The sequence below is a fragment of the Pithys albifrons genome, chromosome 11 (genome assembly GCF_047495875.1).
Source record: "Pithys albifrons albifrons isolate INPA30051 chromosome 11, PitAlb_v1, whole genome shotgun sequence".
In the NCBI taxonomy this organism is placed as follows: Eukaryota; Metazoa; Chordata; class Aves; order Passeriformes; family Thamnophilidae; genus Pithys; species Pithys albifrons.
Window position 1 is genome coordinate 17477628 of NC_092468.1, and position 26324 is coordinate 17503951.

The 26324-nt window shown below is 39.5% G+C and overlaps 2 protein-coding genes across 4 annotated transcripts; one reads left to right on the forward strand and one right to left on the reverse strand.

Moving 5' to 3' along the window:
- Window positions 1–4: 4 nt before the first annotated feature.
- Window positions 5–8130, forward strand: LOC139676837 (cytochrome P450 2J2-like). Its single transcript, XM_071566195.1, has 9 exons — window positions 5–195; window positions 1241–1403; window positions 1916–2065; window positions 3436–3596; window positions 4447–4620; window positions 4847–4988; window positions 5609–5796; window positions 6238–6379; window positions 7678–8130. Exons 1-9 carry the CDS (start codon window positions 25–27, stop codon window positions 7854–7856), a joined length of 1470 nt encoding a protein of 489 aa, XP_071422296.1. The 5' UTR covers window positions 5–24; the 3' UTR covers window positions 7857–8130.
- A 492-nt stretch (window positions 8131–8622) lies between these two features.
- On the reverse strand, window positions 8623–22493 carry CAPN10 (calpain 10). 3 transcript variants are annotated; one of them, XM_071566192.1, is made up of 13 exons: window positions 22405–22493; window positions 21686–21893; window positions 19682–19813; window positions 19261–19457; window positions 17683–17900; window positions 17039–17180; window positions 15372–15538; window positions 14551–14834; window positions 13892–14094; window positions 13264–13519; window positions 12024–12223; window positions 11376–11421; window positions 8623–9995 (listed from the first exon to the last, which is right to left on the reverse strand). In XM_071566192.1, the coding sequence occupies exons 2-13, from the start codon at window positions 21827–21829 to the stop codon at window positions 9966–9968; spliced, it is 2019 nt and encodes a 672-aa protein (XP_071422293.1). In that variant the 5' UTR covers window positions 21830–21893; window positions 22405–22493; the 3' UTR covers window positions 8623–9965. The 3 variants fall into 3 exon arrangements, with proteins under 3 accessions (XP_071422293.1, XP_071422294.1, XP_071422292.1); XM_071566193.1 differs by lacking the exon at window positions 22405–22493 and adding an exon at window positions 22263–22335 and having other exon boundaries at window positions 12024–12136; XM_071566191.1 differs by lacking the exon at window positions 22405–22493 and adding an exon at window positions 22263–22335.
- Window positions 22494–26324: the final 3831 nt, after the last annotated feature.

The following is a 26324-nucleotide window of genomic DNA, read 5'->3' on the forward strand; positions in this document are numbered from 1 at the left end:
GGGAGAAGTTACAATTTTGATAAGATGCTGGGGGTTGCTGAGATTTTTGTAGCTCTAGTAGCTTGTCTCTTGATTTTGCAGTTCCTAAAGCTGCAATGGATACGTACCCAGCTGCCTCCAGGACCAGTTCCCCTCCCCATCATTGGAAATTTGTGGCTGCTGGACTTCAAACTTCATCGAGAAACTCTCACTAAGGTATTTGTTTATCTCTATGGTTGAAAATCAGCCTGAACCTACTTTAACTTACATTGTGCATTGCATAGCAGTGGTCTAAACTGCTATTTGTTTTTAAAAACTCAAGCTTGATTATTAACCAATTTCAAATAGTCCAAGGACCCTGCATTACTAAAAATATTTCTGAATAATAAACACTACAATTGCTTTAATTCTTGTTGTTTTCACTCTGTTTTGGTTACATTATCACAAGCACTCTCATGGAATGCTATTTCATTGACAGTCTCAGTCTGTGTTGGTAACCAGCTCTGTAAGCCATCTCTAACAGAGCTTTTCCCTTCCCTGTCACTGTCACTGGAACATCTCCAGGCCACAGGTGGTCCCATCTCCTTTAAAAGACCAAACTTATACTATACATAGACCCTTCTTTTCCTTATTTGTAGAGCAAAAAGATTTCCTGTTTGCAGTAAACAGATCACTAAAACAAAGCAGGAAAATCTGACAGCTGTGATGTTCACTGCATATCTGCTTTATAAGCCAAGTAGAACTAGTCTTAAAAAGTAAGGAACCTGCTTCAAACTATTTCAAGGAAAAATACAAGCATGATGTGAGGAAAGACAATAGAGAAAAATAAGAAAAATCACATGGACGCTATAGAAAAGAATGCAAAAAAATTTTTTTTGTTTTCTTTGGAAATTAGAGGCATGAAAGCTACCATAATTTTGCTTCATTCATGAAATAAACAGAAAAGCTCTATGATTTTGTCTGCATTCATTTGTTCTTCGACTTGGGGCTGACAGAGCAAATTTGTTGTTTCTCTTTCTGTGAAATTTGCAGAGGTGTTTTTCTGAGGGACATCCTCAATATCTATTCCACTAAGAACATTTCTCTTCTGTTCCCAAAGAACATTAGTAACAGAAGGATAAATATTTCCAAAACCTGAAGTTCAATTTGATAGCAGCAGATGGACTTAGTTACAACTACAGAAAACTCTTAAATAAATCAGTATTTGAGTGTATGCTTTTCCTGGTTTAAAGTTATTAATTTCCTGTTATTAACTCCTCAGTTATCCAATATTTATGGAAACATCTACACGCTGTGGATGGGACAGACACCTATGGTTGTACTGAATGGATACAAAGCAGTAAAAGATGGCCTTGTCACCCACTCAGAGGAAGTTTCTGGAAGACCTCTCACCCCATTCTACAGGGACATGATGGGCGAGAAAGGTACGAGGTGTTACACCAGACTGCAATAGGAACAAGGTGTAAAGAAGGAAGATGCTGTTTGTGCCTACACACACCCCTCAGTTACTGCTGTACCAGGGCCTCACTGGGCTTTCACTGCAGAAGGATTCCTTGCAGAGCTAAGCATGTTAAGAAAAGGGGGGAAAAAAAATTCTTCTCTTATAAAGCATGCCACTGGCTTTTTTCCCTTCCCAGTAGACCCAAAGAATATTTGCCTGGAGAAGTTGCCCTTCAGTTGCATCACTTCTAAACCAGAAGACTGTTCATGCAGACAAAGCTGTTCTGTCCTTACCAAACCCCACCACCACTCAGTTTCCAGGGCACATTTACAAGCAGTTGGGAGTCATAAAATCCTCAGTTAGAGACTAAAACTCGGAATCTAAAATCGAGGTATTTCCTTAGTGAAATATAACCTCATCTAAATCCAATTTTGTCTCCTGCAGGGAAAGGTTTTCCCTTCCTAGCAAGGAAATAACTGTTCCTGTGTTCTCCAGGTATTTTCCTGACAAACGGCCACACCTGGAAGCAACAGCGACGCTTTGGCATGACCATTATAAGGAGCCTGGCACTCGGTAAGAACAATTTGGAGCATCAAATTCAAACAGAGGCCAGTCACCTTGTGGACATCTTCACAAACACAAAAGGTAAATTCACTAGAAGAAAAACATTTAGAGCTTTATCTGAAATATTAGCAGTGGTAAAAGTTTCACAATATATTTTTTATAGGTAATATAGATATTTTTCATATTAGTAGGACTTTTACTGGCTTCTTAACTGCATTCTTTGCAAAAAATGTTTTGTCTGCACAGTGGGCAATATAAAATTGGTTTTTAAAATAAGGATTGTTTAAAAAATACTTGGTATAACACAGTTTTGGGGACAGCTGGTAACAATTCTTACATTCAAGGAGTATAGAAAAATCTATGTTTTCCTCCATAAAATACAGAATGTGTGACCTGCTGAGAGTCATTCTAGGACAGCAGACTTTGGGATTTGGCAGAGAAAGAACCTCAACACAAGGAATGTATCACTCAGTTGTCCAACGAACCTCTTTTAAGGTTTGGATGAAACAGAAACCAATTGAATTTTAGCAAGATGCCAAAATAAAGCAATTAAATATAAATATCCTGAGCTGCCAAATCCCTCACCCAGATTGTGTCCCATACTGATGTGAAAACACAGAGAGCTTGCTCTCTCCAACTGTCTTTGGACCAATTGCTCTCTTCCAAGAGCAACATATTCATACATGTTTAAAATGTAGATGAAAAAAACCTCTATCCCAAGTCCCTGTACAGCCCAAGTGCTTACCTTCCAAGCAATCCTCCCTCAGTTTTAAACTCAATAAATGTATTTACTCTTTGCAAGAATGACCAAAAGCCTGAAGTCAGGGATCTATTTTCCATAGGAGTATAATTCAAAGGTTGTCCCTGCCACTGAAATGTGTACTTAAATTTATGATTCCTGGATTTAATCCTTTTCAATGGGGGCCATTTTCCATCCCATTTTGTGAGCTTTGCCTTTTCACTCTGTGGGGAAAAAAATATGATTGATTGTAAAGCTGTTACTTGAAAACCAAAAGGAGGCAAGCCATTTCAACACAACTAAGAAAATAAAAATCTAAAATATTTTTTCTGGTTTTTGGAGGAAAGGGTAAGTTTGGTTTTTGTTTTAATAGCCAAACTTAAATATATGCCTCCAGATTTGAAGGCATATGTTCCAATTTATTGCTTATTTTTCCATACAACACAGACCACAAGTCAAAGAAGGGAAAAGAGACTTAATGTTTTCTCAAAATCAATAATCACTGTATTTTACAAAAGTAAAGAGCAGATTGAAAATTAAGATTCCCTGCACTTACATTTCATGCAGTTAATATGTATTAAATGAGGGTTCATTTGTGTGAGATTTTATGTGCAAGTAGTCTGCTCCCCTGTTACTTCTAACATTAAAGCCTTCCTCGTTTTTCTCGCTGTATTCTGTTCAGAACTACTCACAGCACCTCCTGCATTCACAGGCAAACCTTTTGACCTCCACACCTCCATCGTCCATGCCATTGCAAACATAATTTGTGCTGTTGTTTTCGGGCATCGCTTCTCCAGCGATGATGAATCTTTCAGCAAACTTATCAAAGCTATTTATTTTGTGATCTACTTTCAAGCTACCATCTGGGGCAGGGTAAGAATTTAATTTTCTTGTTCTTATTCCTTTAAGTATATTTGCAATTGATAAATCAAAACAATGTGACAATTATTCCCAAACATTTCCATACCATCTTTCTGCGAGCCGTTGTGAAGTATTAAATTAATATATATCTTGTATATGTCATTATTCCCTTATAATCCTTCTTTATGTCCATAAATCACGTATCCTGAAATTTAAACTCTAGATCATCACAGATTTCTAATGAGTAATCATTTGCAGAATACTGTGTAAGATTCTTAAAATGAAAGCATCTTTTAAAATTTAATTTTCATTTAGTCTTGGAAATACAGAATGGCAGTTCACAAGGACTAAGCCTTCAAAGTCCTGTTCTTTTGAGAAGATATCTTGCTTCTCATCTATTCATATTACTGCCAAGACCTTGAGTTATTCTGAGCTTCCTATAAGGTACAGGTTACAATCTCATCACATAAAGAATATTTTTAGGTTCCTAGAAGCCTGTCTATTGCTTATGTTGTGCAGATTTTGACACACTGTTAATATTCTATAACATTACCAGGTTCTCCATAAAGAGATGCCTTTAAAAAATTACAGTGAAAAAATCGAGGTTAAGAAAATCTGTGAGCCAGATTCAACCCTCAATTACTCCGATTCACCCATTTTCAGAACACCTGTTGCATTATTAGATATTCATCCAAAATGTAAAATACAATCATGTTCTCAGTATTTAATCTCTCTCTGACTTGTGCCTGTTGCCTCTCACCCTAATTCAGAGCCCCTGTGTTGCAGTGACTTGAGAGTCATCAGGAAATCAGAATTCAGTTTAAAAGAGCTGATATTCCTTTCTTCCTGTCCAAACCCACAGCTGTACGATGCTTTCCCGTGGCTTATGCACCATCTCCCAGGGCCTCATCAGGAAGTGTTTGCATACAATGACTTCATGCACAGTTTAGTCATGAAGGAGGTCCAGGCCCATCAGAGACAGAAGGCAGGTGACCCACAGGATCTCATTGACTTCTACCTGGCTCAAATAACAAAAGTAAGTATTTGGTTATCACACTATCCCCTCCTTGGCCTCAATGCCTACTACAAACACTTGGTTGCAGTAACTGCCATGGAATTTTTACATGCACACTTTATTTGTGTAGCACTGAGGAGTTTGTTTTACTGGGCTGCTGTTTTCATAAAACAATGACAATATCTACATATGTGATGAAATATATGACATATCCACTTCAGAATCTTCTTGTGAATATATCCTACAGACCAAAGATGACCCTACTTCTACATTCAATAAAGACAATATGGTTCAGACTGTGGTTGATCTTTTGCTGGGAGGGACAGAAACAACAAGCACCACCCTTCTCTGGGCACTGCTTTATATGGTACAACATCCAGAAATACAAGGTGAGCAAAATCATTATCAGAGAGAACTTCATTCAACATCGTAATGAACATTATTAGTGTGTTAGCTTAATCACTTACAGTACATCAAAATAACCCTTAAATATGGAGATGAATGGTGGTACATCAACAACTGAGATCTAGAAAATGGAAAGTTAATAAAGGAAACAAACAGGTGCTTTCCCCTCCAGTTCACCAGCAGAAATTAGTAGTAGCCACTGTTTTATCTCACAAGAAGGGGTTGGCAAGACAGGATGACAAGTTAAAGACATTTCTCAGGCAATCTAACCTTCTCCTAACCTTCAAAGTGGAAAAGTTTTTAAAAGATGCCTGGTATAATGTGTACTTATAACAGAAATTACATCTGTAATTTTAAATTTTAATCCTTTTCTTGAAACATTGAACTGTATTAACCTCATCACCAAGTAGGATGTGTCATCCTGTGCTTTAGGGATATGAACTTCCTTGGTCAATTGAAACCAACACAGCAGTAAAACCACGTGCCAGTGTATTTCATAGCAACATAATTTATTTCCCCAGTCCTGGACATTCTCATACAAAAATCTGCAGAGGAAAAAAAGGGAGGAAAACCAGTTAAAATATTTTCATTTCTCTCTGTGCAGAAAAGGTTCAAAGGGAGATAGAGGCTGCTGTGGACCCCTCCCAGCCCATCAGCTATGAGGACCGCAAGAAGCTGCCGTACACAAACGCGGTAATTCACGAGGCTTTGCGGTACAGCAACGTTACCTCTGTCGGGGTCCCTCGGCAGTGCGTGAGGAATACAACCCTGCTGGGCTTTCACATTAAAAAGGTATGTGTTTCTTAAGGCTTTGAGCTATTAATACTCAGGATTTATATGATATGAGCTTCTAAAAGTTCTAAAGTTCTTCTAAAGTTCGCAACTTTGCAGAGGATGTGGCAACGTGTCATAGACAAAAGTGAAGAGTACAGAAACCAAACAGGAAGGTTTATGATTAGTCTGGCAAGCACCTCAGACCATCCAAGCTCCACTCCAGCTTAGATATGAAAACACTTCAGTAGTCCTGACAGAAGATAACATAGACAAAGGCAAACATACATTAGGTTATGACAAACAGAAGACACAACAGGATGTGCCTTTGTAAAAGGCCAAGTTGAACCCAAAAATTGGGCTGACGGCACAGGATGGCAGATTATCTATTAGAGAGAAGGAAAATAAGAAAAAAAAGAATCAATCATATATGGAAAATATAAACTCTGCTGCTTCTTTCAGGGCACACTTGTATTGCCAAATCTGCACTCTGTGGTGTATGACTCTGAGCACTGGGAGACCCCTTGGAAGTTCAACCCAGACCATTTCCTTGATTTGGATGGCAACTTTGTGAACAAAGAGGCATTCTTACCTTTCTCAGCAGGTAACACCCTGACCTTGAATACTCCTGTTGGCTGTGTCTTGCAGCAAGATTAAAAACACAATTTCGAAGTTCTAAAATTTTAAAAACATACATTTATAAAAATGTATTTGGCATAAAGATTTAAAAAGTCACATTTTCTGTTCTGTAAGAGCCCCAAATATTGTCTTGCATTTTGTAATTTTGATACATTTAAAGAGAGGATGAGTAAGCCCAGGAGACACAATGCTCTTCTTGGTGCATGTACAGTTCCTTCCATAAAGGAATCTGAACTTCCAGTGAAGTCAATGTAACACCCTCAAATCAGAACACTGATTTATTTTCACCTCACAAACAGAAAGCCCAATGACAAAAGCAATATGATTTTTCAACATATACAGAGAAAATCTGTGATACAGCAGGAAACCAAACCTAAGTCTCCCAAATCCTACCATAATAATCTAGTATCAAATGCCTAAATTGTCTGTAAATCCTAAATTCCTCTTTGCAAAACAGGTATGTAGCATCTTACCTCCTTCACTCATCAAATGGCCATTAGTTCACATGAATCAAAACAACTAATTTGGGCTACCATTTCAACCCATGCATAGGAACATTTCTTTTTTAACTTGCCTTGATTGTTTTCTGTTTATATAATCCAAGTATTTATATATCCTGAAAATCTATCTTTTTTTTGTTGGGGGAGCTGGAATAGATAGATATCCTGATATATACTGTGAAAACAATATGCCAAAATGAGTCATTGAGTCTATCCATCACCACACATGCCACTGTACCTTTCACTCCCTTGGCTCACATATCTGCTCCTGACAGCATTTGAGATCGTGGGCTGCAAGGACCCAATATACCCTTCTGAATTTCTGTGGAAGAAAGCCTGATTATATCCTTCTCTTGGCTTCAGAACTGCATCCCATAATGCCCCAGCCCTCCCTGCTCAACAACCAAAGATAAGACTCTGAATTATCTGAAGCTTTTTAAATTCTGGCTTAACTTAGAAGCAATTCATGGTTCCCACTGAACAAGAAGCAAAAATGAAGAACCTCATACATGCTCCAGGGGTGAAAAAAACCCCTGACAAAACCAACTAAAACACCAAACCAAACAAAAACCCCACACAAAACCAACTAAAACACCAAACCAAACACTTGACATACAATTTCTCAGTTAAATGTTTCCCCCAGCTCCAAAAAAGAAATAACTGTCTTACATTAACAGAATTATGGAACTCAGTAGAAGTTTGTGTGAAGTTCTTTTACAGAACTTAACTCTATACAACTAACTCTTTGTGGTTCTGTCTGCAGGGCACCGTGTCTGTCTGGGGGAACAGATGGCACGAGTCGAACTGTTCATCTTCTTTACCAGCCTCCTTCGGGCATTTACATTCCAGCTCCCTGAGGGGGTAAAGGAAATCAATTTGGGGTATATTTTGGGGGCAATATTGCAGCCACATCCATACAACCTCTGTGCTATTCCACGCTAGTCTCCAACATACCACAGTGCAGAGGGATTTCAACCTGTCAGTAACTGCAGATCCTTTAAAAACACGTATCACTATCTCAATTGTACTCAAATGTAGGTAGCTCAGTATAGCAAATTAATGAAATGTTTTTATTTAGGAGGTCTGACCTCAAGTACTGAACTTTTTGAAATGAAAATAAATGTACTTGCCAAAGCTCATAGAATTGTGTCTCAGGCACATACAAATACACAATAATCCATTTTTTTGAAAAATGTACTTTCACACTCATTGAAGGAATTGATTAGAAGTAGGGTTTCAGAGAAGTGACCTGTATCAAGCAATTTCTTGCATATATGCTCTGTCAGGATGCTCTGTCAGGTATCACTCTCTTAAAATGGCACAGCTGTTGTGATGCAGAAAGGATGCATAAAAAGAAAATTTTCAGTAGGTATTACTTCTCTGAGTTCACAGATCTTTTCTTACATCTTTTTGCAGAAGGTAACAGAGTACATGCACTCAGCTGTTGACTCCTTTTCCTTTCACACTCCCACAAGCATGATAGAGTGTAGCACAAACTTCACACAGAGTTGATTGCACAATGGGGTCTCTCATAACCCTGGCTCATCTAGAAATCCTTACATCTCTTTTTACTTTCTCAGTATCCAATTCCTTTTTCACCACAACTCAAGTCCATGCGCTTTCAGCAAACCTTCCTTCTTCTGTTTGTAAATACTATTGTATGATCCAATCATTTCCTAGTTGAAGAGAAAGGAACAGCCCTTCAAGAAATTAAGAAAATAAATGAAAATGTCAACATTAGTTAAAGCAGGCATGGTAGTGATTTATTACTAAGGGTGTTTTCTTTTGTTCTTTCTCCACATAAGCAGATGTGGAAGGTTTTGAGCATTTAAAATTCAGCTGCAAGTATCCTAAAAGCATTAAATTTCAAATCTCAACAGGAGCCAGCATAAATTATGGCAGGATATACTTAAAAGCGGAAGTAGAATATTACATATTTCTCAGACATAAAACTAATGGAAGACTTGATTCTCCTTTCAAATCTTTCCAGTTTTCCAGTCTTCAGTATTTCCAAACACACTCCCTTCCATTTGGTGAAAACCCCACACTGTAGAGTTTACTGCCACAGAACAAATGCAAACAATATAATTTAAGTTTCTCACCTTTTTAATAAAAGCCATTTCAAAACTTTCAATGTTACTTTAATTTTATTGAAGAAAATATAACATTTAAAAAACCCTGCTTTAATAAGAAATTCGTTCAATCATAAATTAAGAAAAATCTCTTAAACTTGGTATTTCTTACAGTGAGGGCAGATCTTGCATAAAACACATTCTTACAGATTTACAAAAGCAGTCTGACATGATAGTTTGAAAGTTTTCAAGTCTTGTCTTTTTCTGTTCTGGTGTTCATTAAAGAAAAACTCACCAAAAAAAGTCTCCTTTCAATACACCATTTGTGTGGTTCCATCACGGGCCAAGGCAAAGTGCTCAGCAGCACGACTGGCAGTGTCGGATACAAGCTTGGACTTCCTTTACTCCAGTGTATTTTGATGGTTCTTGAGGTATGTTCTACTTGAGTTTTTTACTCCACATTTACCCCTTTAGTCACCTGAAGTTATTCCATCAGGTTGATAACTTTTTTTTTCACAAAATATTATTTCATAGTCATAGAATGGTTGTAGTTGGAAGGGGAGCTTAGAGATCACCTGGTTCCAATCCCCTGTCATGGGCAAGGACACCTTTCCCAGGACCAGATTGCTCAGGGCTCCATCCAACCTGGCTTTGCACATGTTTTCTGGTTTTCTTCCAAAACTGCAGCTTGGATTAAAACATGCACACGTTCTTCACCTGTATTTCTGAAGAACTGAGGTATGTTATAATTTGCTGTACAATGCTTGTTCTTAAAAAATGGGAAGAACAAATATTCAGAGTGTATGTGATTAAAGGAGGTATTTTTACTAAGAAGTCATTGTAGCCTGACAGTTGGTACCAATGAAAAACAGTTGGACTAAGGGCATCTTCTTGTTATTTCATGTAAAAGCAAGGAGAGCAAGAGGTGAGGCATTCGTTGGCTTTCCAATATTTCTTGAACCATTGTGAGAATTCCAGGTTACCTTTTCATCACAGTTGTAAAGGAAATCTATATGAAAATGAGCAATACGAGAAAAAAAGAGCTATTTCATGAGGTATTTTTTGTCAAGAAGGAATTCATAAGTATTTAAAATTAATTGGAGACAAGAAAGATTTAGAAATTAAGGACAAAATGCAAGCTTTTCCTATGTAACATCATTTAAAAAAATCTTTAAAAATCACAAATTCCATCACTTCAGTAATTAGAAAACACAGTCAAACTTTTAGAAAAATACACTGACATCCAGCTCTGCAGTTGTCATGCATCCCTTAGAAACCACCAGCACAACTCCTGAGGGATCTAGGCAGTCTGCCCACTGAGAAGTTAAACCCCAAAAGCACAGACTGATTTAAAGTCTGTTGTTCAGAAAATCCCATGCTGTTGGAGATTAGATTCAGACATAAATTTCTGCTACTAATAATAAAATTATAACTGCAATTTCCAGATTCTCGAAGCTTTCAAGTCCCTACACATCTAAACTGTTTGTTCCTTTGATTCCATTTTCAAGGAATGTAAGAAACATATCTTTCAATAGATTCCTTCTGATATAATGGCCTTGCAATGTTTTATTTCCCAAACAACAGCAAGAAAGGATTTTCATTACATACTTCACCTTCTAAATACTAAAACAACCAGAACCATGTGGAAAGTACACAAAAGTCTGTGCCCATTTTTGGGAAGCACACCAAATCCATACTGCTCGTGTGGTTTTAAGGACAAAATGTAGCCATTGGTCAGCATGACCTAGACTAGGAAAATAAGTAAGCCAGTTCTAACCTTGGGTGAAAAGTTTTTCCTACCATTTTTGTTTTGTTTAGACCTCAAAAGGAAAGGACCCAAGTATCCAGATGTTCTTATTCCACCTAATAAGCAGAGTATTATCAGGCCATGCTTTGATCCACCACTCAACTCCCTTATCTCTGAACAACTGTTAAAATACATTCAAAGTTCTCCTCTCCACACACTTTATTAGTTACTCAGCATTCACATACAACCCTTCAATATTACATGCATATCTAATCAAGCAAAACACAAAGCCAAAATATGAAACAGCTGGTATTAACTTGATCAGAACAGCTTGCACACTGGGAAGGATTATAATGGTTAAGATGCTAAATGCGTTGGTTGTAAGGAAGCAAATAAAAAACTAGAGTGGTGAAAGCTGATCTTTGAATTGCCTGTTTGATCTTCTCTTTTTGCTGTGTTTTTGTAAGTCTTTACAACACCATAATGTCATTAGAATTTCAGAATTAGAATTTGTAGGATAGCAAAGTAATATCATGGCAAATCCAATGGAGGAAGGATATGATATATAATTAAAGTAAGCAGATCTATGGTGACACCAGGAATGAATATATCAAGACACATCCATCAAAATGTATTACTTACCTCTTGCAATACTTGTCCAAGTGTCTCCTGGCTGTGTATGCGCTTCCTGTTGAAAACCCAAATCACACTTATTTCTGCACAAAGCACTGAGGAATCTTGTAAATATCAATTATTTATCCCACTTTCAAAAAAAAAGACTTATATATGGCTTTTTTTCCCAATCCTTTCCCTTATGGAATCTTGATATAATTCTATAGAATCTTACTGCAATCCTATGGAAGCCACAAAACTCAGATGCAATCCTGTTGTTATTTACATCAGGAGACACGACCTGGAGTAAGGCTTGCTACTCATCACATTTTCTCAAAAACAATCCTGATTATTAAAAATCTCAGTTAAATTTCAACATAAATCCTAACACATAGATACGGCTTGTAATTAGTTGCTTTAGTGCCATCTTCTCCAGCACTAGACACCAGTTACTCAGCAACTGAAGCAAGCAGATTTAACAAATACTTCTTTCTTCAGTCATTCTTCCAACATAATCAAAGTGGTAAGCAGAGCATGCAAACAAAACAGTAGAAGACTTTAAAAAAAATTTCCATTAAGTGAGAACATGTTACTACAGTTATTGTTTCCAAACATCCTGCAATACATGAATGAAAAAGACTGAAATAGAAATGCAAATAGAAGGCAACATAATTTTACCTGTCTATTTTGGTTGCTATGACCACTGTAAAGTTGCCTTCTGTATTGGGCAAGTATGTAGAAGGTATAATGACATAACTTCCTGCAGGAAGGCTGCAAAGTCTGCTTACTTCCTGGGAATAGCAATGGGGAACACAGCTCACCAGTGGCTCCAAGTGTAGAAAAGTAGTTGTTTGTGGTTTCCAGCTGCTATTAGGCACCTGCAGAAAACAGAATGCAAACATGCCTCCCTTTTCAGCGATTTCAGGTCTTACAATGTTTCATTCCTAGGACACCACAGTATGGTATGGTCCATCTCTATCCCACTCCAGATACTCTGCTGTACAGAGCTAGAGAGAAGAGGGATGGAAGGCTTCCAGAAAACCCAGATGGCAGTTTTAAGTACAGATGAATCATTCCTAGCATGTTTGTAGACAATTTATGCAACCCACTACTCACACACCTCTAAAGCTTTCTGTTGTCAAACCTCACTCTTCCCTGCTGCAGCCTAATGCAATTGCTTTTCACTTCATGGATTTGGTGAACAGACTGTGTCCTTCCTCCTTCTAGTGGTCTTTCCTGCACTAAAAAGTCATATTAGACTTCACCTTAGTCTCCTACAGGCATAAAAATGCCAATCTTTCTTCACATATTGTATATTTGAAGTTTTCTGATCACTTCTGATGCTCAACTCCAGACTTTTCACTGAAGGAACAGCTTTTTTGAAGCATGTTTTCTGGAAATAAACCTGGCTTTCTCTGCAAAACAGCTACCTAACCAGCAGCTTCTCATGCTACTTTTATGTAACTGATCACTGGCACATGCCCGTGTAGAACCTGTAACTGTCCATATCGAATCATATCTTGCTTTGTTTCAAGATACCACAGTCCTTTTGATCCAACATCACTTGCCTATGAATAAATAATTATTAAGCATGAAGAAAGTAAGCTTTCATGATGAATGACCAAAAGGTCTGATCCTCGATCACCAGGACACTGGGATTCTTTGCAAATCCTCAAAGAGTTCATAATTTCTAAGGCTAATTTAAAACATTGTAAGGATTCAGTGAAACCAATCAGCTGGTTACTATGCTATGTAACTATGTAGTTATTCCATATTTTTCAGGATAATTACTTCCCAGGATCAGCCTCTGTTTCTCCTGGAAGCAGCAAGTCCCTTGCAAAGTGCAAGGAGTACTGGACTAACTGACATTTAGCTTCACCCTTAGCAAATGAGCCAACAAACTGACCAGAAGCCTTACCTGGAAAATATGGAAACCTATTGGACAACACTTGCTATCCTGGCAGTGCTGACGGAGCGTGACTTTCACGCTGCTTTTGCCTGGTCCTGCAGGAATGGAGAGGGGAAAGCAGGGATTGGTATGGAAGGAGGGGAAGTTCCTGCTGCCTCCAGCACTTTGCCCATTTTTCCAGCATCCATGCAGCTGCACTGTCTCCCATTCACCAGCTGGGAGCTCTTCGCAGAGAGCAGCATCTGTGGGTGGTGGCTTTAGCTCACTATCAAATGTAAGAGAGAAAAGAAACTAAAATGTATAAAACCTGTGTACTACCAGAATATAAAAAAATCTGAACAGTTTTTAAACACATTGCCAACAGGACACTTTGCCTCTGCATTTAGCACTAAGCTGCAGTTTAGAGGCAAGATGCTACTCATCTGGCTACTTCTGATTAGCATTTCAACAAGAGGCAGTAGCAGGTTCATGACAAAAACAAGGAACCAGAGCACTACCTACATGAATTCAAAGACAAAACAATGCTGTTACCTGACAACCTGCACAACCCTTAAAAGTATTTTGAACATTCACATGCTACATCTCATGTATTTATGTCAACAACCATAAGAAATGTTCTGTTTTATTTTAAACCCACCTGAGAGAGATCCTTCCTGTTGAAAACACACGAAGCAAGAAATTCCCTACTGCATCTTTCAGAAAAGTGCTGGGAACAATAAGATAAAAGCCAGGTGAAAGGTCACAGCACACATGGACTTCTCTGTCGTAGGAATGGCAGACGGTACCTACAACTGGGGGAGCAGAGAGGGTCTTTGGAAGGTTAAATCGTTTCTTCTCCACCTAGAACAGATGCATAATGATGCATGGTGGTTTAGGGAAAATGAGTAGTTTCTAATAAAACTCAAAATTATCTAACATTTTTAAACATGCATACAGTTACAAAAATAAACAAGGAGTATATCAGCAGATAAGCTGAACATCAAGGAGGAGCAGGAAGAGTTAATATTCAGGAGAAGTACATTTAGGAATGGTCTTTAAATAATCAGCCTGAAATGTCATGCATGTTTGGAACAATCCCAAGTGCTCAGTGATAAGAAGAAAGTATTAGTCCACTAAGAGTTTATACAGTCATTAACTGTGAGATAAACAGAACCATTCCAGCATAAATCAGAGATGCAAAAAGGCATGACCCATTGAATTGTACCAGTGCCACAGGAAATGAATGATTTTGCTCAATGTTTCAGTAATGCTTTAAAGTTTCTATTTGCAGAAAGAAAAATGTCACTCACATATTACCTTCCAGACATGCAATCCCACAGCCTGGTAATTCTTCCCCTGTATGACTTCCGTCAAAGATGGATTTTCCTCTGCTAAATGGGTTGGATTTTGAATCCTTCCAGCCCAGTCAGTGCTGTATTTCCTGTGTTTCTGCAGCAGAGCAATGCACACCTCACTTGTTTCACAGACTCTCAGCCAGAACTTGGGGTTGGTAGGGAAGCTGCTGTTGTTACGGCAGCCACCTGCAGACTGGCCTCTCACCCAGGATCCAAAAAGATTCTGTGAGTGGTACAGCACTTTCTCTAACAAAATAAGAAAAATATGGTGTGGATTTCAGACACCAGAGGCTACTTAATTTCATACAACAGATACAGGGCAGAGGTTCCCCAGCCCAAACGTCCTGTCATAGCCCTGACACTTTCTCTAAGCAGAAATTCATGACCAAGACTTTCAGGGGCATGAGAATTAATGGCACAACTGTTAATGGCAGACTGATGACATGATTTTTACAAAAGAAACTGTTCTAGAAATCCCAAGTCTATCTACCACTAAGAACAAAACATTGCAGGGCTGTCCAGAACAACAGTCTTCTAGACAGAGAACACTCCATCTCTCAACCGACTAGAAAGTAACTGGTTTTCAGAGAAACATCAAAGCTTCAATTTCCTCCTGTCTTTCTGTTCTTCCCAGTAGAGACAGAAAAAGCCTATGGGTCTAAAGGAGAGGGAAAAACTGAGAAAGAGAAATAAAGGTCTAGTTGGATCCATTTGCAATTCAAATCAGTCCTTCCCATTGACATAATAAAATTTGCAAGAGAAAGGTATTTTCTCATACCATACCTGTATACAGGCTCTGAAGGTGTCCTTCCTCATTGATTGGAAAACCCATGGTAATCTCATCAAATTCCCTGAAAAATTCTTCTTCATCAACCCAGAATTCTCCCTCTTGGATCTGTGAGAGCAGTTCTGAAGCAACTGCTGGATCTAGCTGGCTCCATCCTTCCCCACTGCACATAAGACAAAAGTTGACATTAGCTCTTTGCCCAAAAGAGTTTCAGAACAATATTCTACTAAGTATCTTATGTAACAGGACAGATGAAGAGTTTTCTTAATTTTATTGTCAAATATTTGCATTGAATATTTCTGCACACACGTTGATGCTTAGTGAGAGGGATCACAGAAAGTAAAAGTCAGCATATTAAAGAAAACCTAAAAACAATCTAACACCTGACTGGACAAAGCAACAGATCTCAGGGTGGAACAGGTGCTTTACTTACAACAGTCAGTAAAGTCACACAGATGAGAGCAAACCAAAGATTTTTAACAGTTGTTAAAAACAGTGACAAAAAAGTAAAACAAGCTGCACAGTGACTGTTCTGAAAGAATTTTAATGCTGTACATCAAAAACTGTCATTTGCATAAAGCAGCTGGTTATCCCCATGGATCTGCTGGCCAAGCCACTATAAACCAAGAATTTAAACACCTCACTATTTAGGGGCCATTAAAAGATAGTAGTTTCAGTATTTTTCATTGTTTCACTAACAAAAAAGAAGAGTTCTGCACTTGAATAAAACAGGGTTTGAAGGCAACCCAATGAAACACGATCCTCTTGCAACTACATGGCCACTTACTGTTCAGCAAAGAAACTACAAGACACCAACTGTATAACCATAACTATGCCAAAAGCAAAAAACATCAGTGGAAGTCTCAATTAATACAACCACACCACCTATTTAACTTGGGAGAAAAAAATCTACTTCTACAAAAAGGTTTATTAATATAATCATCATACTGTTACCATATTTTAATGCTGAACATGTGCTCCTTGGGTCAAGAATTGCATGTTCTTTTGTAGAGACAAAACATGCTAATGCTTTTCAAAATAAGCCAGTGGGGTCTGCCCTTTCATTCTTGTTCCTTTGCTATATGAACTGCTGCACATATTTCTGCATTTCCTTTAACAATCTTTGCTTTATTTCTACTTTATATGGACTTGGTTCCAGCTTTTCCTACTCATACCAATCTACAGAAATAACAGCACAGAAGCAACAAATAGAAGTATCTTTCATTCTGCTATATTTTGTTTTATAAATACTGCTTAGCTTGTTTTCTGCAACTGAGCCAAGATTGCTTGAGAAGGGTCAAGTAAACCTGAGTGACTGCAAGTCACAAACATAATCAAAGATACTTAGATCAATTGCAGAACAACAGAAAAGGACAACAAAAATAAGAAACAGACAATAAACCAATACCTTGAGTTTATCTCAATAAGAAGATACGATTTAATAAATAAAATAATTTAGATTACCAGGACTAGGATATCAAAATGATCAGCATCAGAACCAATGAGCTGTGTGAACTACCAGCTCTCTAAGGTTCTGCACACACAGTGCAGTCTCTCTCCTCCATGACAGACCATTAGCAGTGTCTGGCTGTGCAGCACACAGATACACTCTGTGCCTCAGAACTTTCACCAATGATTTTCACATGCAAAGAAACCTACTCACCCCTCACACCAGGGCCCTTTCCAGCACCGCCTCCCCCAGGGGTTTCGTATTCGTAGGAGGAAGATTTCCTTGCCTGACACTTCAGACAGACTCAGTGTGTCTATCACAATAAAGGCATGAAATTCTCCTAGTTCACTTGAACCTGAATAGAAGAAGAGCATTTGAAGATAAACAAAAGAACTTGTTCCATGTTTTACAATGACATTAAACTATCCTGTGAAAGAAGGGAATTTTGAGATAAAAGGAAATTTTTTTAAAAAACCTGTATTAGAATAGCACAAAAAAAACCCCAAATGGCTCATTTTGGTTGTGACCATTTAGAAATAAAATGTTAAAGCTTATTAACCCACTCCTTGATTTCAAATACCTACATATTCATCATGCTGAAATTCACTGGGATTTTTAAGGTCAGTTTTAAGGTGCTTTTTTGAGGGGTACGGGGGGTGCTTCTTTTTGAGAACTGACCAGATGAGCATCTAATACAAAATACACTCCTCAAAAGCACCCTCCATCTTCAACCCAGTAAAATACTTAAGTTTTTATTTATCCATTAAACTGGAATGGTACTAGAATTATCACTCGTATTTGCTGGCTGCTTTGTGCTTTGAAGCCTTGTAAGTAGAGACATTTACTTTTACCATCACCTTGTCTGGAATTGAGGACTGAGCAGCTTATTACACATTGTTCCTTCAGATTCATTAGTCTTCTAAACACTGCTTGCTCCAAAACCTTGCCAGTCTTCTCTTTCTCCACATTTTTTCCAGGCCCTTTCAGGGTCCATCTTTCAGCAATTCCTCCAGTCAGATCAACCAAAGCATCAGCCACTTGTCCTGCCCACAACTGCTCATAAGATCCATGCACCCTAATTAAAAAAAATAAGAAATAAAAAATAACAGGAAAAAGTTTGTACAAACAGCAGAACTAAAAAACACAGCTCTTAAGTACTTTCAACCCCACCCTATATCACAATCATGATTGTACCTTTCCTCATATCCCAGAACAGGCAAGACAAAGCACATACTGTATTATTTATATAGAATACAACATCTAAAGAGTATGTAAAGCCATCAGATATTCCAGTGTTTGAAGGAAAGTCTATTACAATTCATTCCATCCTGTGTTAAAACTGCTGTAGTCTAATACTAGTCATTTGTACCTTATTATCCATGCCCTGCATCATCTTTCATGACATACCAACTGCATTCTGTATAAATAAAAAGTACTTTTTCCTCTTCTTCAATTATTCTTTGTTCATTCTGCACAAACAACCAGAGTAGCACTTCCTTCAACAATCTAAGCAAACCAAGAGACTACCCTACCTGATGCAGTAAATGCAAAAAATAACAAAAGAAATTAAGACCATAATAGAATTATTAGACTGAACAGTAAGATCTTGGCAGAAACCAAAGAATATTACATTTCAAACCTACAGAGAAGCTTTAACATTACATTGCTGCTTTACAACTTCTACTCAATGTACCTACAGTTCAATAAATTACTTCATGCTTGAAGTCCTTCTCTGCCCTCTGCTGGCCACCACACAATGGTCCATCCAAGTTCTTTTGGACATTAAATGTCTGTCTTGCCAGTGCACTTTGTCTCCAAATTGCTTTGCCCATCTGGACAGCTTCTATATGGATGTGTCATAAACCATAAAACAGATGCCCTTTCAAATATATTAACACTACAGTCGTTTCTTGTTAAAATAATAAACTATCCAATTATGCAAAAGAGCAGTGAAGTGAAACTCACATAACCAGAGCCTCAACCAGCATAAACTCACACAATGTTGTTGCTTTCCATGAAAATATTTGCATGCCTTCTGCTTTTCATTGAGCTCTCATCTCCCCTAGTATAATATCTTCCTTTAATAACTTAGATGAGTAATGGACAGCAACTTAACATCAATTCTTACTTTTCATCAGAATTCTCTCCCTAAGACTATGATAGAAACATAGAATCGAATCATAGAATCGATTGGGTTGGAAAAGACCTCCGAGATCATCAGTACTATTTTACCTCATATACAATTAGAAACACACTTTACAGATCTACAGTTAAAGAGTAACTTCTGCACAAGCCAGGATGGCAACACCAACACCCAGGAATTTCACACTGAACAACACACAGATCTATGGCCAAAGCACTCAGGTAAAATAAGGAAGCAGAAGGGACACACAAGTATTGTACTCCTATCTTCCTCAGTAACAGTGTTCCCATACTTTGCATAAGCTTTTTCCAATAGTGGAAGCCAGAACAAATCCTCTGTCTGACACTGGGAAAAGCAGAGTTTGCCCCCAAGGCAAGGCAAGCGATCATCGATGGTCACCTCCACCCAGTGCCCAAACTGCCAGACCCGGCAGGTGAAACAGCCTTGGTAGGACTCATCTGTCCAGCTGGGCTGACCCGGAGGGATAACCTAGAGAGCAAAAGCCAAAATCAAGACAAAAAATGAATTTTTTAAAAAATAACATATAAAAAAGTTTAAAACACATTGAATTTCAACCATTTGTAGCAAAACCAGCAAAAAATTTGACACCAAAACCAGTAAAACTGAGCATAAGGAAACCAATACTCATATGGCAGTTTTGGACTTCAGAACAATACACAAATGTCACTCAGGTGAAGAAAACTTCTCTGTACCTTGTCCAGTAAGTATTTACTCTTCTGCAAAGCTACACAGGCACAGAGGAACCAGCAGTCTCCCAAAATTCCTTGTTTCACTTGCACATCCTGCACATTGTTTGAAAATAATCGAGGAGAAGTACAAATGTCCTAAATTAAAAGAAGAGCAGTTAAAGGCAAATCCTGCATGACTTTATAAGAAATTCCATGTTTCAGGGACTGGAAGGGCTCCAGAGTCCTCTCACAAAATAAGGGTATTTTTATTTCCAGAAAATTTCCTTTGCAGACACAGCCTAAGCAAGCAATAACAAATTAATGTCTTGTGACTGCTTTGCAGGTGCTTTGTGTGACTTAAATCTAATTCCCACATGAATTTTAGTACACAAATGTCACCATCAGGTGCAACCTTAGCAGAAGCAGCACTAAGTGAAAGACAACATAATTCATCAGCTCCTTGCTAGACTTATGATAGACTATGACAGAGCTGACACCACCCACACTGAACTGCACGCCCCAAGCCGCAAAAATCTTCAAATCAACATAAGGCAAAAACTTTTCTGAGGGCAAATAAAAATAGATTAATCATAGAATCGAATGGGTTGGAAAAGACCTCCGAGATCATCAAGTCCAACCCTTGGTCCAACTCCAGTCCCTTTACCAGATCATGGCACTCAGTGCCACGGCCAAGCTCAGTTGAAAAACCTCCAGGGATGGGGAATCCACCCCCTCTCTGGGCAGCCCATTCCAATGCCTGAGCACTCTCTCTGGAAAGGATTTTTTTTTCTGATACCCAACTTCAATTTCCCCTGGCAGAGCTTAAGCCTGTGCCCCCTTGTCCTATTGCTGAGTGCCTGGGAGAAGAGACCAACCCCCACCTGGCCAGAACTTCCCTTCAGGGAGTTCTAGACAGTGCTGAGGTCACCTCTGAGCCTCCTGTTCTCCAGCCTAAACACCCCCAGCTCCCTCAGTCTCTCCCCACAGCACTTGTGCTCCAGTCCCTTCTCCAGCCTCCTTGCTCTTCTCTGGCCCTGCTCCAGCCCCTCAATCTCTTTCCTGAACTGACAGGCCCAGAACTGAACACAACACTCAATATCCTTGACTATTGAATATTGAGATTAGTTGGTAACAAGAGGGGTAATTTCAAATGTAAAGTCCTAAACACTGAATCATATCTGAAAGTGAGTTTTTAAATGGCTCTTCTCACATATAAACACTGCAAGAGATGGAAATTAACTGCTCAGCCCCCAGCAGCAATGAAGGTGTGAAGCACAAAAGCAGCTGCACTCTGGGCTCTGGGAGCTCTTTGCCAATCCCACCTGACACCCAGAGGCTCCACTGCTGTTCTACAGCCACCCCCAGATGCAGGGCAGAACACACAACTGAAGACAACATACTTTTTTCTTCTATTATGTTTTTATAGCCCTTTTTTCCCCTCCACACAAAGGCAGTATCATAAATACTTCACTTTAAATGAGTGTACTGCAGAAATGCATTCAAAGCTTTTGGCTTTCATATGGCTTGCTCTGCAACCCAGCTCTAAGTTTAAAAGCAGTACAAGTCATATGACAAGTTATAAGCTTAAAAGTTTTCTTTCTTGTTAATAATCAGCAATCGAAAAAAAAGCAATATGCTTCTGAAAAATCCTAAAATCCAATTATTTGTTTTCAAGACAGTTATGCAATATATCAAAAAACTTGGGAGTGACATAACGCTGTGTTCTAACTTGGTATGCACATTATTTGCATAATGAAACATATTTATAATAAAATATCTGAATTTCTACTAGTCCCTAAAATTTAAAATCTCTACAAGAGGATTTAAATCAAACCTACAAATAAGCACCCAGGGTTATAAACTGTAATAAAAATGTATTGTTAATGCTGACATACAGTGGTTTTATCACTTCTGTATTTGTAAACAATGAAAACACCCACAAGCCGTTAGCATTCAATGCTAACTTGCATGTACTACCTGCAAGCTCAGTTCTGATCAAATCACAGCCTTTTATACCTTAAAACTCACCTTAGGTCTCAACCAAGATATCTCGCCCCTGAATTGGGCAAGAGGGGTACAATAATCAAAAAATATAGAGGTATCACTGGCCGGAAACGTGGGGTCTGTGTAAAGGTCTCTTTTCACCATTAATTGCTTTTTCTCTCCCAGCATTTTCAACACAATCCTACGCAGCTTTGCCGGCTATTCCCACGACTTTACATCGCCAGGCACAACCCTGCAACAGAAGCGAGGGTTACTGGGGAATTGCAACAGCGAAACAAAACAGGCACGGCCGATTTCTTTAGGGACGGAAAGCCTCTCATTTTATCACGGAGCACCGTGAACCACCACACTGCTGGTTCTTCCAGCACCCTGGAACAGAACGGTGTTCTCTGAGGAGACCCAGACCCACTGCCGTCCCTTCCCCCTCTCCGCGCATACCCTCCCCACAAGGCTCCCCCCAACACCCTTTTCCCCACGCCCAGCCCCAACAGGGCCCCTCCGCTCACGCCTCCTCCCACCCAGTAGCCCCTGGTCCCCTCTGGGGGTCTCAGCCCGGCCGGCCCCGCTCCCGGCCCCGCTCCCATCCCTGCTGCCCCCTCACCGCGGGGCCGCCATTGCCCGGCCCGGCCGTTACCAGGCAACGCTGCCACGCCGCGGCCCCGCCCCCTCCGCGGTGACGGACGGGCCTGGCGACCAATCAGCGGGCGGGACGTCCGCGCGCACCACCTGCTGGCCCCGCCTACCCTGCGTGTTGTTCCCGGGACCCGCCAGGGCGCGCTGATTCCCGTCGGCAATTCCCGGGAGAAGCGGCGGGTGTCCCGCGCGGGGCATGAGCTGGGGCAGCACAGCGCAGTGGTCACCGGAGCTGCCCTTACAGGCAGAGGAAGATGAAGCCAAACACTGTTTTCATGAAGATCGGGACAGAGAAACTGTCGGGGAAATTGCTGACCCTCACCAAGTGCTTCCCCGGCACAATGGCAAAGATCACATTTTCGGATAGTTTATCACCACAGAGTTGTCCAAGGACTGAACTGACACAGAAAATACTTCTCATACTCTGATAGACACTGCTGACCAATGACATTAAAAAATGCGTTAAAAAAATAAACCTGTTCAGGACGGACAGAAATGCAGAAATAAGGGCCCCATGAGACCTCCTGCAGCATTACCAGGGTTCTGGGACACGTCGGGGCACACTGGAGCAGGCTGCTTTCTTTTTTGTGTTTGAGCCTTTCACGTCAGTGTTTGCCAAGGAGCTCAGGTGTGGTCAGTGCTGAGCCAGCGTGGGAGGACGAGGTGTTTGCCAAAACCCATGTTTTTCACACTTGCCTGTGATGTGTTTGAGTCTAAGGGTTATGTCACCTGGTCCTTGGGTAGAGAGGTTGTCTGAATGGGAGAGATCCACAGAAAACACGGGCCTGCCTGGGCTGTATCAGAAATGAATGCAGAAATCATCTTCTCAAGCCAACCTGAGCAGACAGAAACGCTCACAGGTAACTCAGCAGCTGCCCAGCTACCCACCGACAGAAACAGGTTCTGTGCCCCTTGGTCATGCCCACTGTACACACACAGGGGCACACTGCAAATTTAGTCAACAAACCAGACTTTCCACATTCAGTTTTGACCCTTCTGGGAGCAGAAGAAACATTGCTGGCAGTAAGAATAAGGACCCCTGTTGTGCAGGGCTGCTGCGAGGGAGCTGCAGCTGCGAGGGAGCCCACACAGGAGGGCTCTGTTGGGGGAGGCAAGGGGGAAAAAAGGCCTCTGTGTCAGGAACAGTGGGGCTCTGATCTGTGTGCGTTCACCCCTGCATTCTTTAGGAAACAGCAATCACAGATCACAACTGCATAAATTCCATTAAAGGACAGATTCTAGAAAGCAGGATGAGTGTTGAGCTCTAACTGTAAATACAGTAGGCCCAACCTGGAATAGTTAACTAGTTAAACACATAACTATTTATTTATGAAGTTACTAGAAAAAGGAAAGAGTTGGATATTATCTTTGTTTCTTAGATACTTACATTCTTTCCTTATGCCACTGGAAAGGGGCAAAATCATCCATTATGCAGCTGATGATGGTTTTTTCTATTAATCTGAACTCTTGGGAAAAAAAAAACAGCAGAGAGTTTTCCCTGTTGCCTCTTGGCAATCCTGCTGAATTAAACTACACCTGGAAATGGAAACACAGGTCTTTTCAGGATGTCTTGAAGATAATATTTTAAGACAAAATGACACTTGCCTTTTTGTTAACCTATTTCTTAGTCGACTTTTCCATAGGTCCTTCTTCTCTCCTTACAAAGGAAGAGAGCAGACACCAAGAGGCTGAGTCCCATTGCTATAGAAACTTAAGAGGGATTTTCATCCAGCTAAATAGCCAGTTCATTTCCATGTGAATGAAGATGATCCTTTAGAATAGTATTTGATATTTTCAGGATTGTTTTTCAGGTTTGGGGTTTCATCAACCCTGTGTTTGCTTTTGTCTCCAACTCCTGGTCATCCAAGGACAGGGAAACAAGTACAAGTGATCTAACAGCTGTGTTTGGGCCTAACGTGGGTTGGTTTTTGCAAATTCAGACACAGGGAAGCTGCTCACAATGGAGCTCTTCCAATACTCTGGATCCTGATACCAGAATTAGGAAGGCACAGGCTTAGTGCCTGCAATGTCACTCAGCTGACAGTGGTCAGAGTTGTATCGGAGGAACAGCACTGAATGTGTTCTTGCTTAAGGGACCTTTTGGAGGGGATGCTTGGGGTTATAGATCTCTCTCACTACCTCAGGCACACCCAGACAGCTCCAAACTTCCAGCCCGACCATCACAGCACACAGGAGCAAGGTGGCATAAGACACCGAACTTGAAACTGCACAAAGCTGGTGCTTCCCCAGATTATACACCTGAAATGTCACCCTTCATCCCTCTGACACTTTCCACCAAATCATATCCCATCTCCCACCCTTTCTTATCACCTCCCACTCTTCCTTAAGACCTTGCATCTCAGCAATATGTTTTTGGAAGTGTGCAATGTTATGCAAAACCCACTAATTAGAGAGAGACTTGTTCCTAGTATATTAGAACACCTTCCCTGTGGGGCACAGAGCACATGTTCAATATAATCATAATTCTCTGAACAAGAATTCTGAGGTGTAAGACTTGAATATTCCAGTTCAGAAGGTGCATGCACAAAAATGAGTGGGGGGAAGTGTTCACACATGCTCAATCATTTATTGCAACCCATTAGTCTCCCTCTATATAGAGTGAGAAGTCACCTCCAGAATATGGAATAGCTTTCCTCTACACTTCTTTATCTATAACAGGTTGCCATGTCCAGACATAGTCTAACTGGTACCCAAATTAATGAAAAAACAGCATGAATGCACAATATTAATAAAAAATTCTTTTTAAGTTGGTGTGGAATATACAGCAGCATATGAGGTAATTTCTGAGAAACAGTGTGCAATTTCCACTTTAAAAGGATGCTGAAACATCATTTTCCATCCCAGAGCTAAAGCAATGCATCAAGTATGGAAGACATACCTTGCACCAAGAGACCAATAAATGTGCTTTCTTTAAGAATTAAGAACTACCAACATAAGAAAGAGGTAAGTTTATGTTAAGTAGTTTATGTTTCACAAACAAAGCAGTAGCTTTCAGAGCTGGAAGCTTAACCCAGACAGATTCAAACTAGAAATTAGGTATGCGTTTTAGGAATGCATGTAATCAACAGCTAAACCATCTTACCTGGGACTTCAATAAAATCAGTGGCTTGATAAATCTCACAGTGATTTCTAGTGCAGTTTCGTTTATACAGTTTGATAGTGTGGTCATAACGACTTTCAGGTTTTATCAATCTGCAGTAAAATGTGTGAAAACAAGTGTCATGTGATTTACAAGTGTTGACTGTACTGTGTTGGTTTTTTCTTTGGACAAACAGGGAAAACAGACTAAAGAAGTATATTTGACCTAAGTGAGCTGTGCAGCACATGTGTTGAGATCTCCAGAAGGTCCTGTGTTATCTGAAAAAGGCAATGGCCAAGGTCACTGCAGTGCAAGAACATGAAAGAATTTTAGTTAAATCACAATGTTTGGAATTGTTCTTGGTTAATGGAGTGTGTGGTTAGGATGTTGTGCTGTATCTTGACAAAAAAATTACTGATACAAGCTTAACACAGTAATACTACAGCTAACAAGAATTTAATGTATCAACCAACATGGCTATGAAATGCTAAAAAATTAAGTTAGAAATATTCCAGTCTTATTAAAAGGGTTTGGCTCTTCCACGCTCTTCCACAAATGATATTTCTAGATCCCATGTTGTCCTGCTTAAGGCTGCAATGAAATAAAAGTTTTAATTTTCAAACTAAAAAAGATAACCCAATCCCTTGGCATCTGTTTAAATAAAAACAATTTGTGGTACTAATCTGACTTTAACAGATCAGAAATCAACGTACCAGATACAAGGCAAATAAATAGTTTCTATTTAATCACAGTGTTATTTGCCTGTCAATTTGAAGTCTATAACAAATCAAGACAGAAAGTAGCCTGAAGCACTAATTTATTTTGTGTCAACAAAAGTAAGGCTTATCTCTACAAACTTGCTGCCAATATTTGTCTATCCAAAATAAAAATGCACTCCTTGCTCACAGGAGAAACAAAGTACCTGAAGAA

What these genes read in the sequence shown, in the direction of transcription:
- LOC139676837 (XM_071566195.1), top strand. Translation starts at nt 25, where the DNA reads ATGCTGGGGGTTGCTGAGATTTTTGTAGCTCTAGTAGCTTGTCTCTTG. An exon ending in ACCTGGCTCAAATAACAAAA is followed by an intron (nt 4,621 to 4,846) that starts GTAAGTATTTGG and finishes TATATCCTACAG; the next exon opens with ACCAAAGATGACCCTACTTC. An exon ending in ACAACATCCAGAAATACAAG is followed by an intron (nt 4,989 to 5,608) that starts GTGAGCAAAATC and finishes CTCTCTGTGCAG; the next exon opens with AAAAGGTTCAAAGGGAGATA.
- CAPN10 (XM_071566192.1), bottom strand. Translation starts at nt 21,829, where the DNA reads ATGCTGGGAGAGAAAAAGCAATTAATGGTGAAAAGAGACCTTTACACA. An exon ending in TAGGTTTCCATATTTTCCAG is followed by an intron (nt 12,224 to 13,263) that starts GTAAGGCTTCTG and finishes TGTTTTCTGCAG; the next exon opens with GTGCCTAATAGCAGCTGGAA. An exon ending in TTGGACAAGTATTGCAAGAG is followed by an intron (nt 9,996 to 11,375) that starts GTAAGTAATACA and finishes ATTTTCATATAG; the next exon opens with ATTTCCTTTACAACTGTGAT.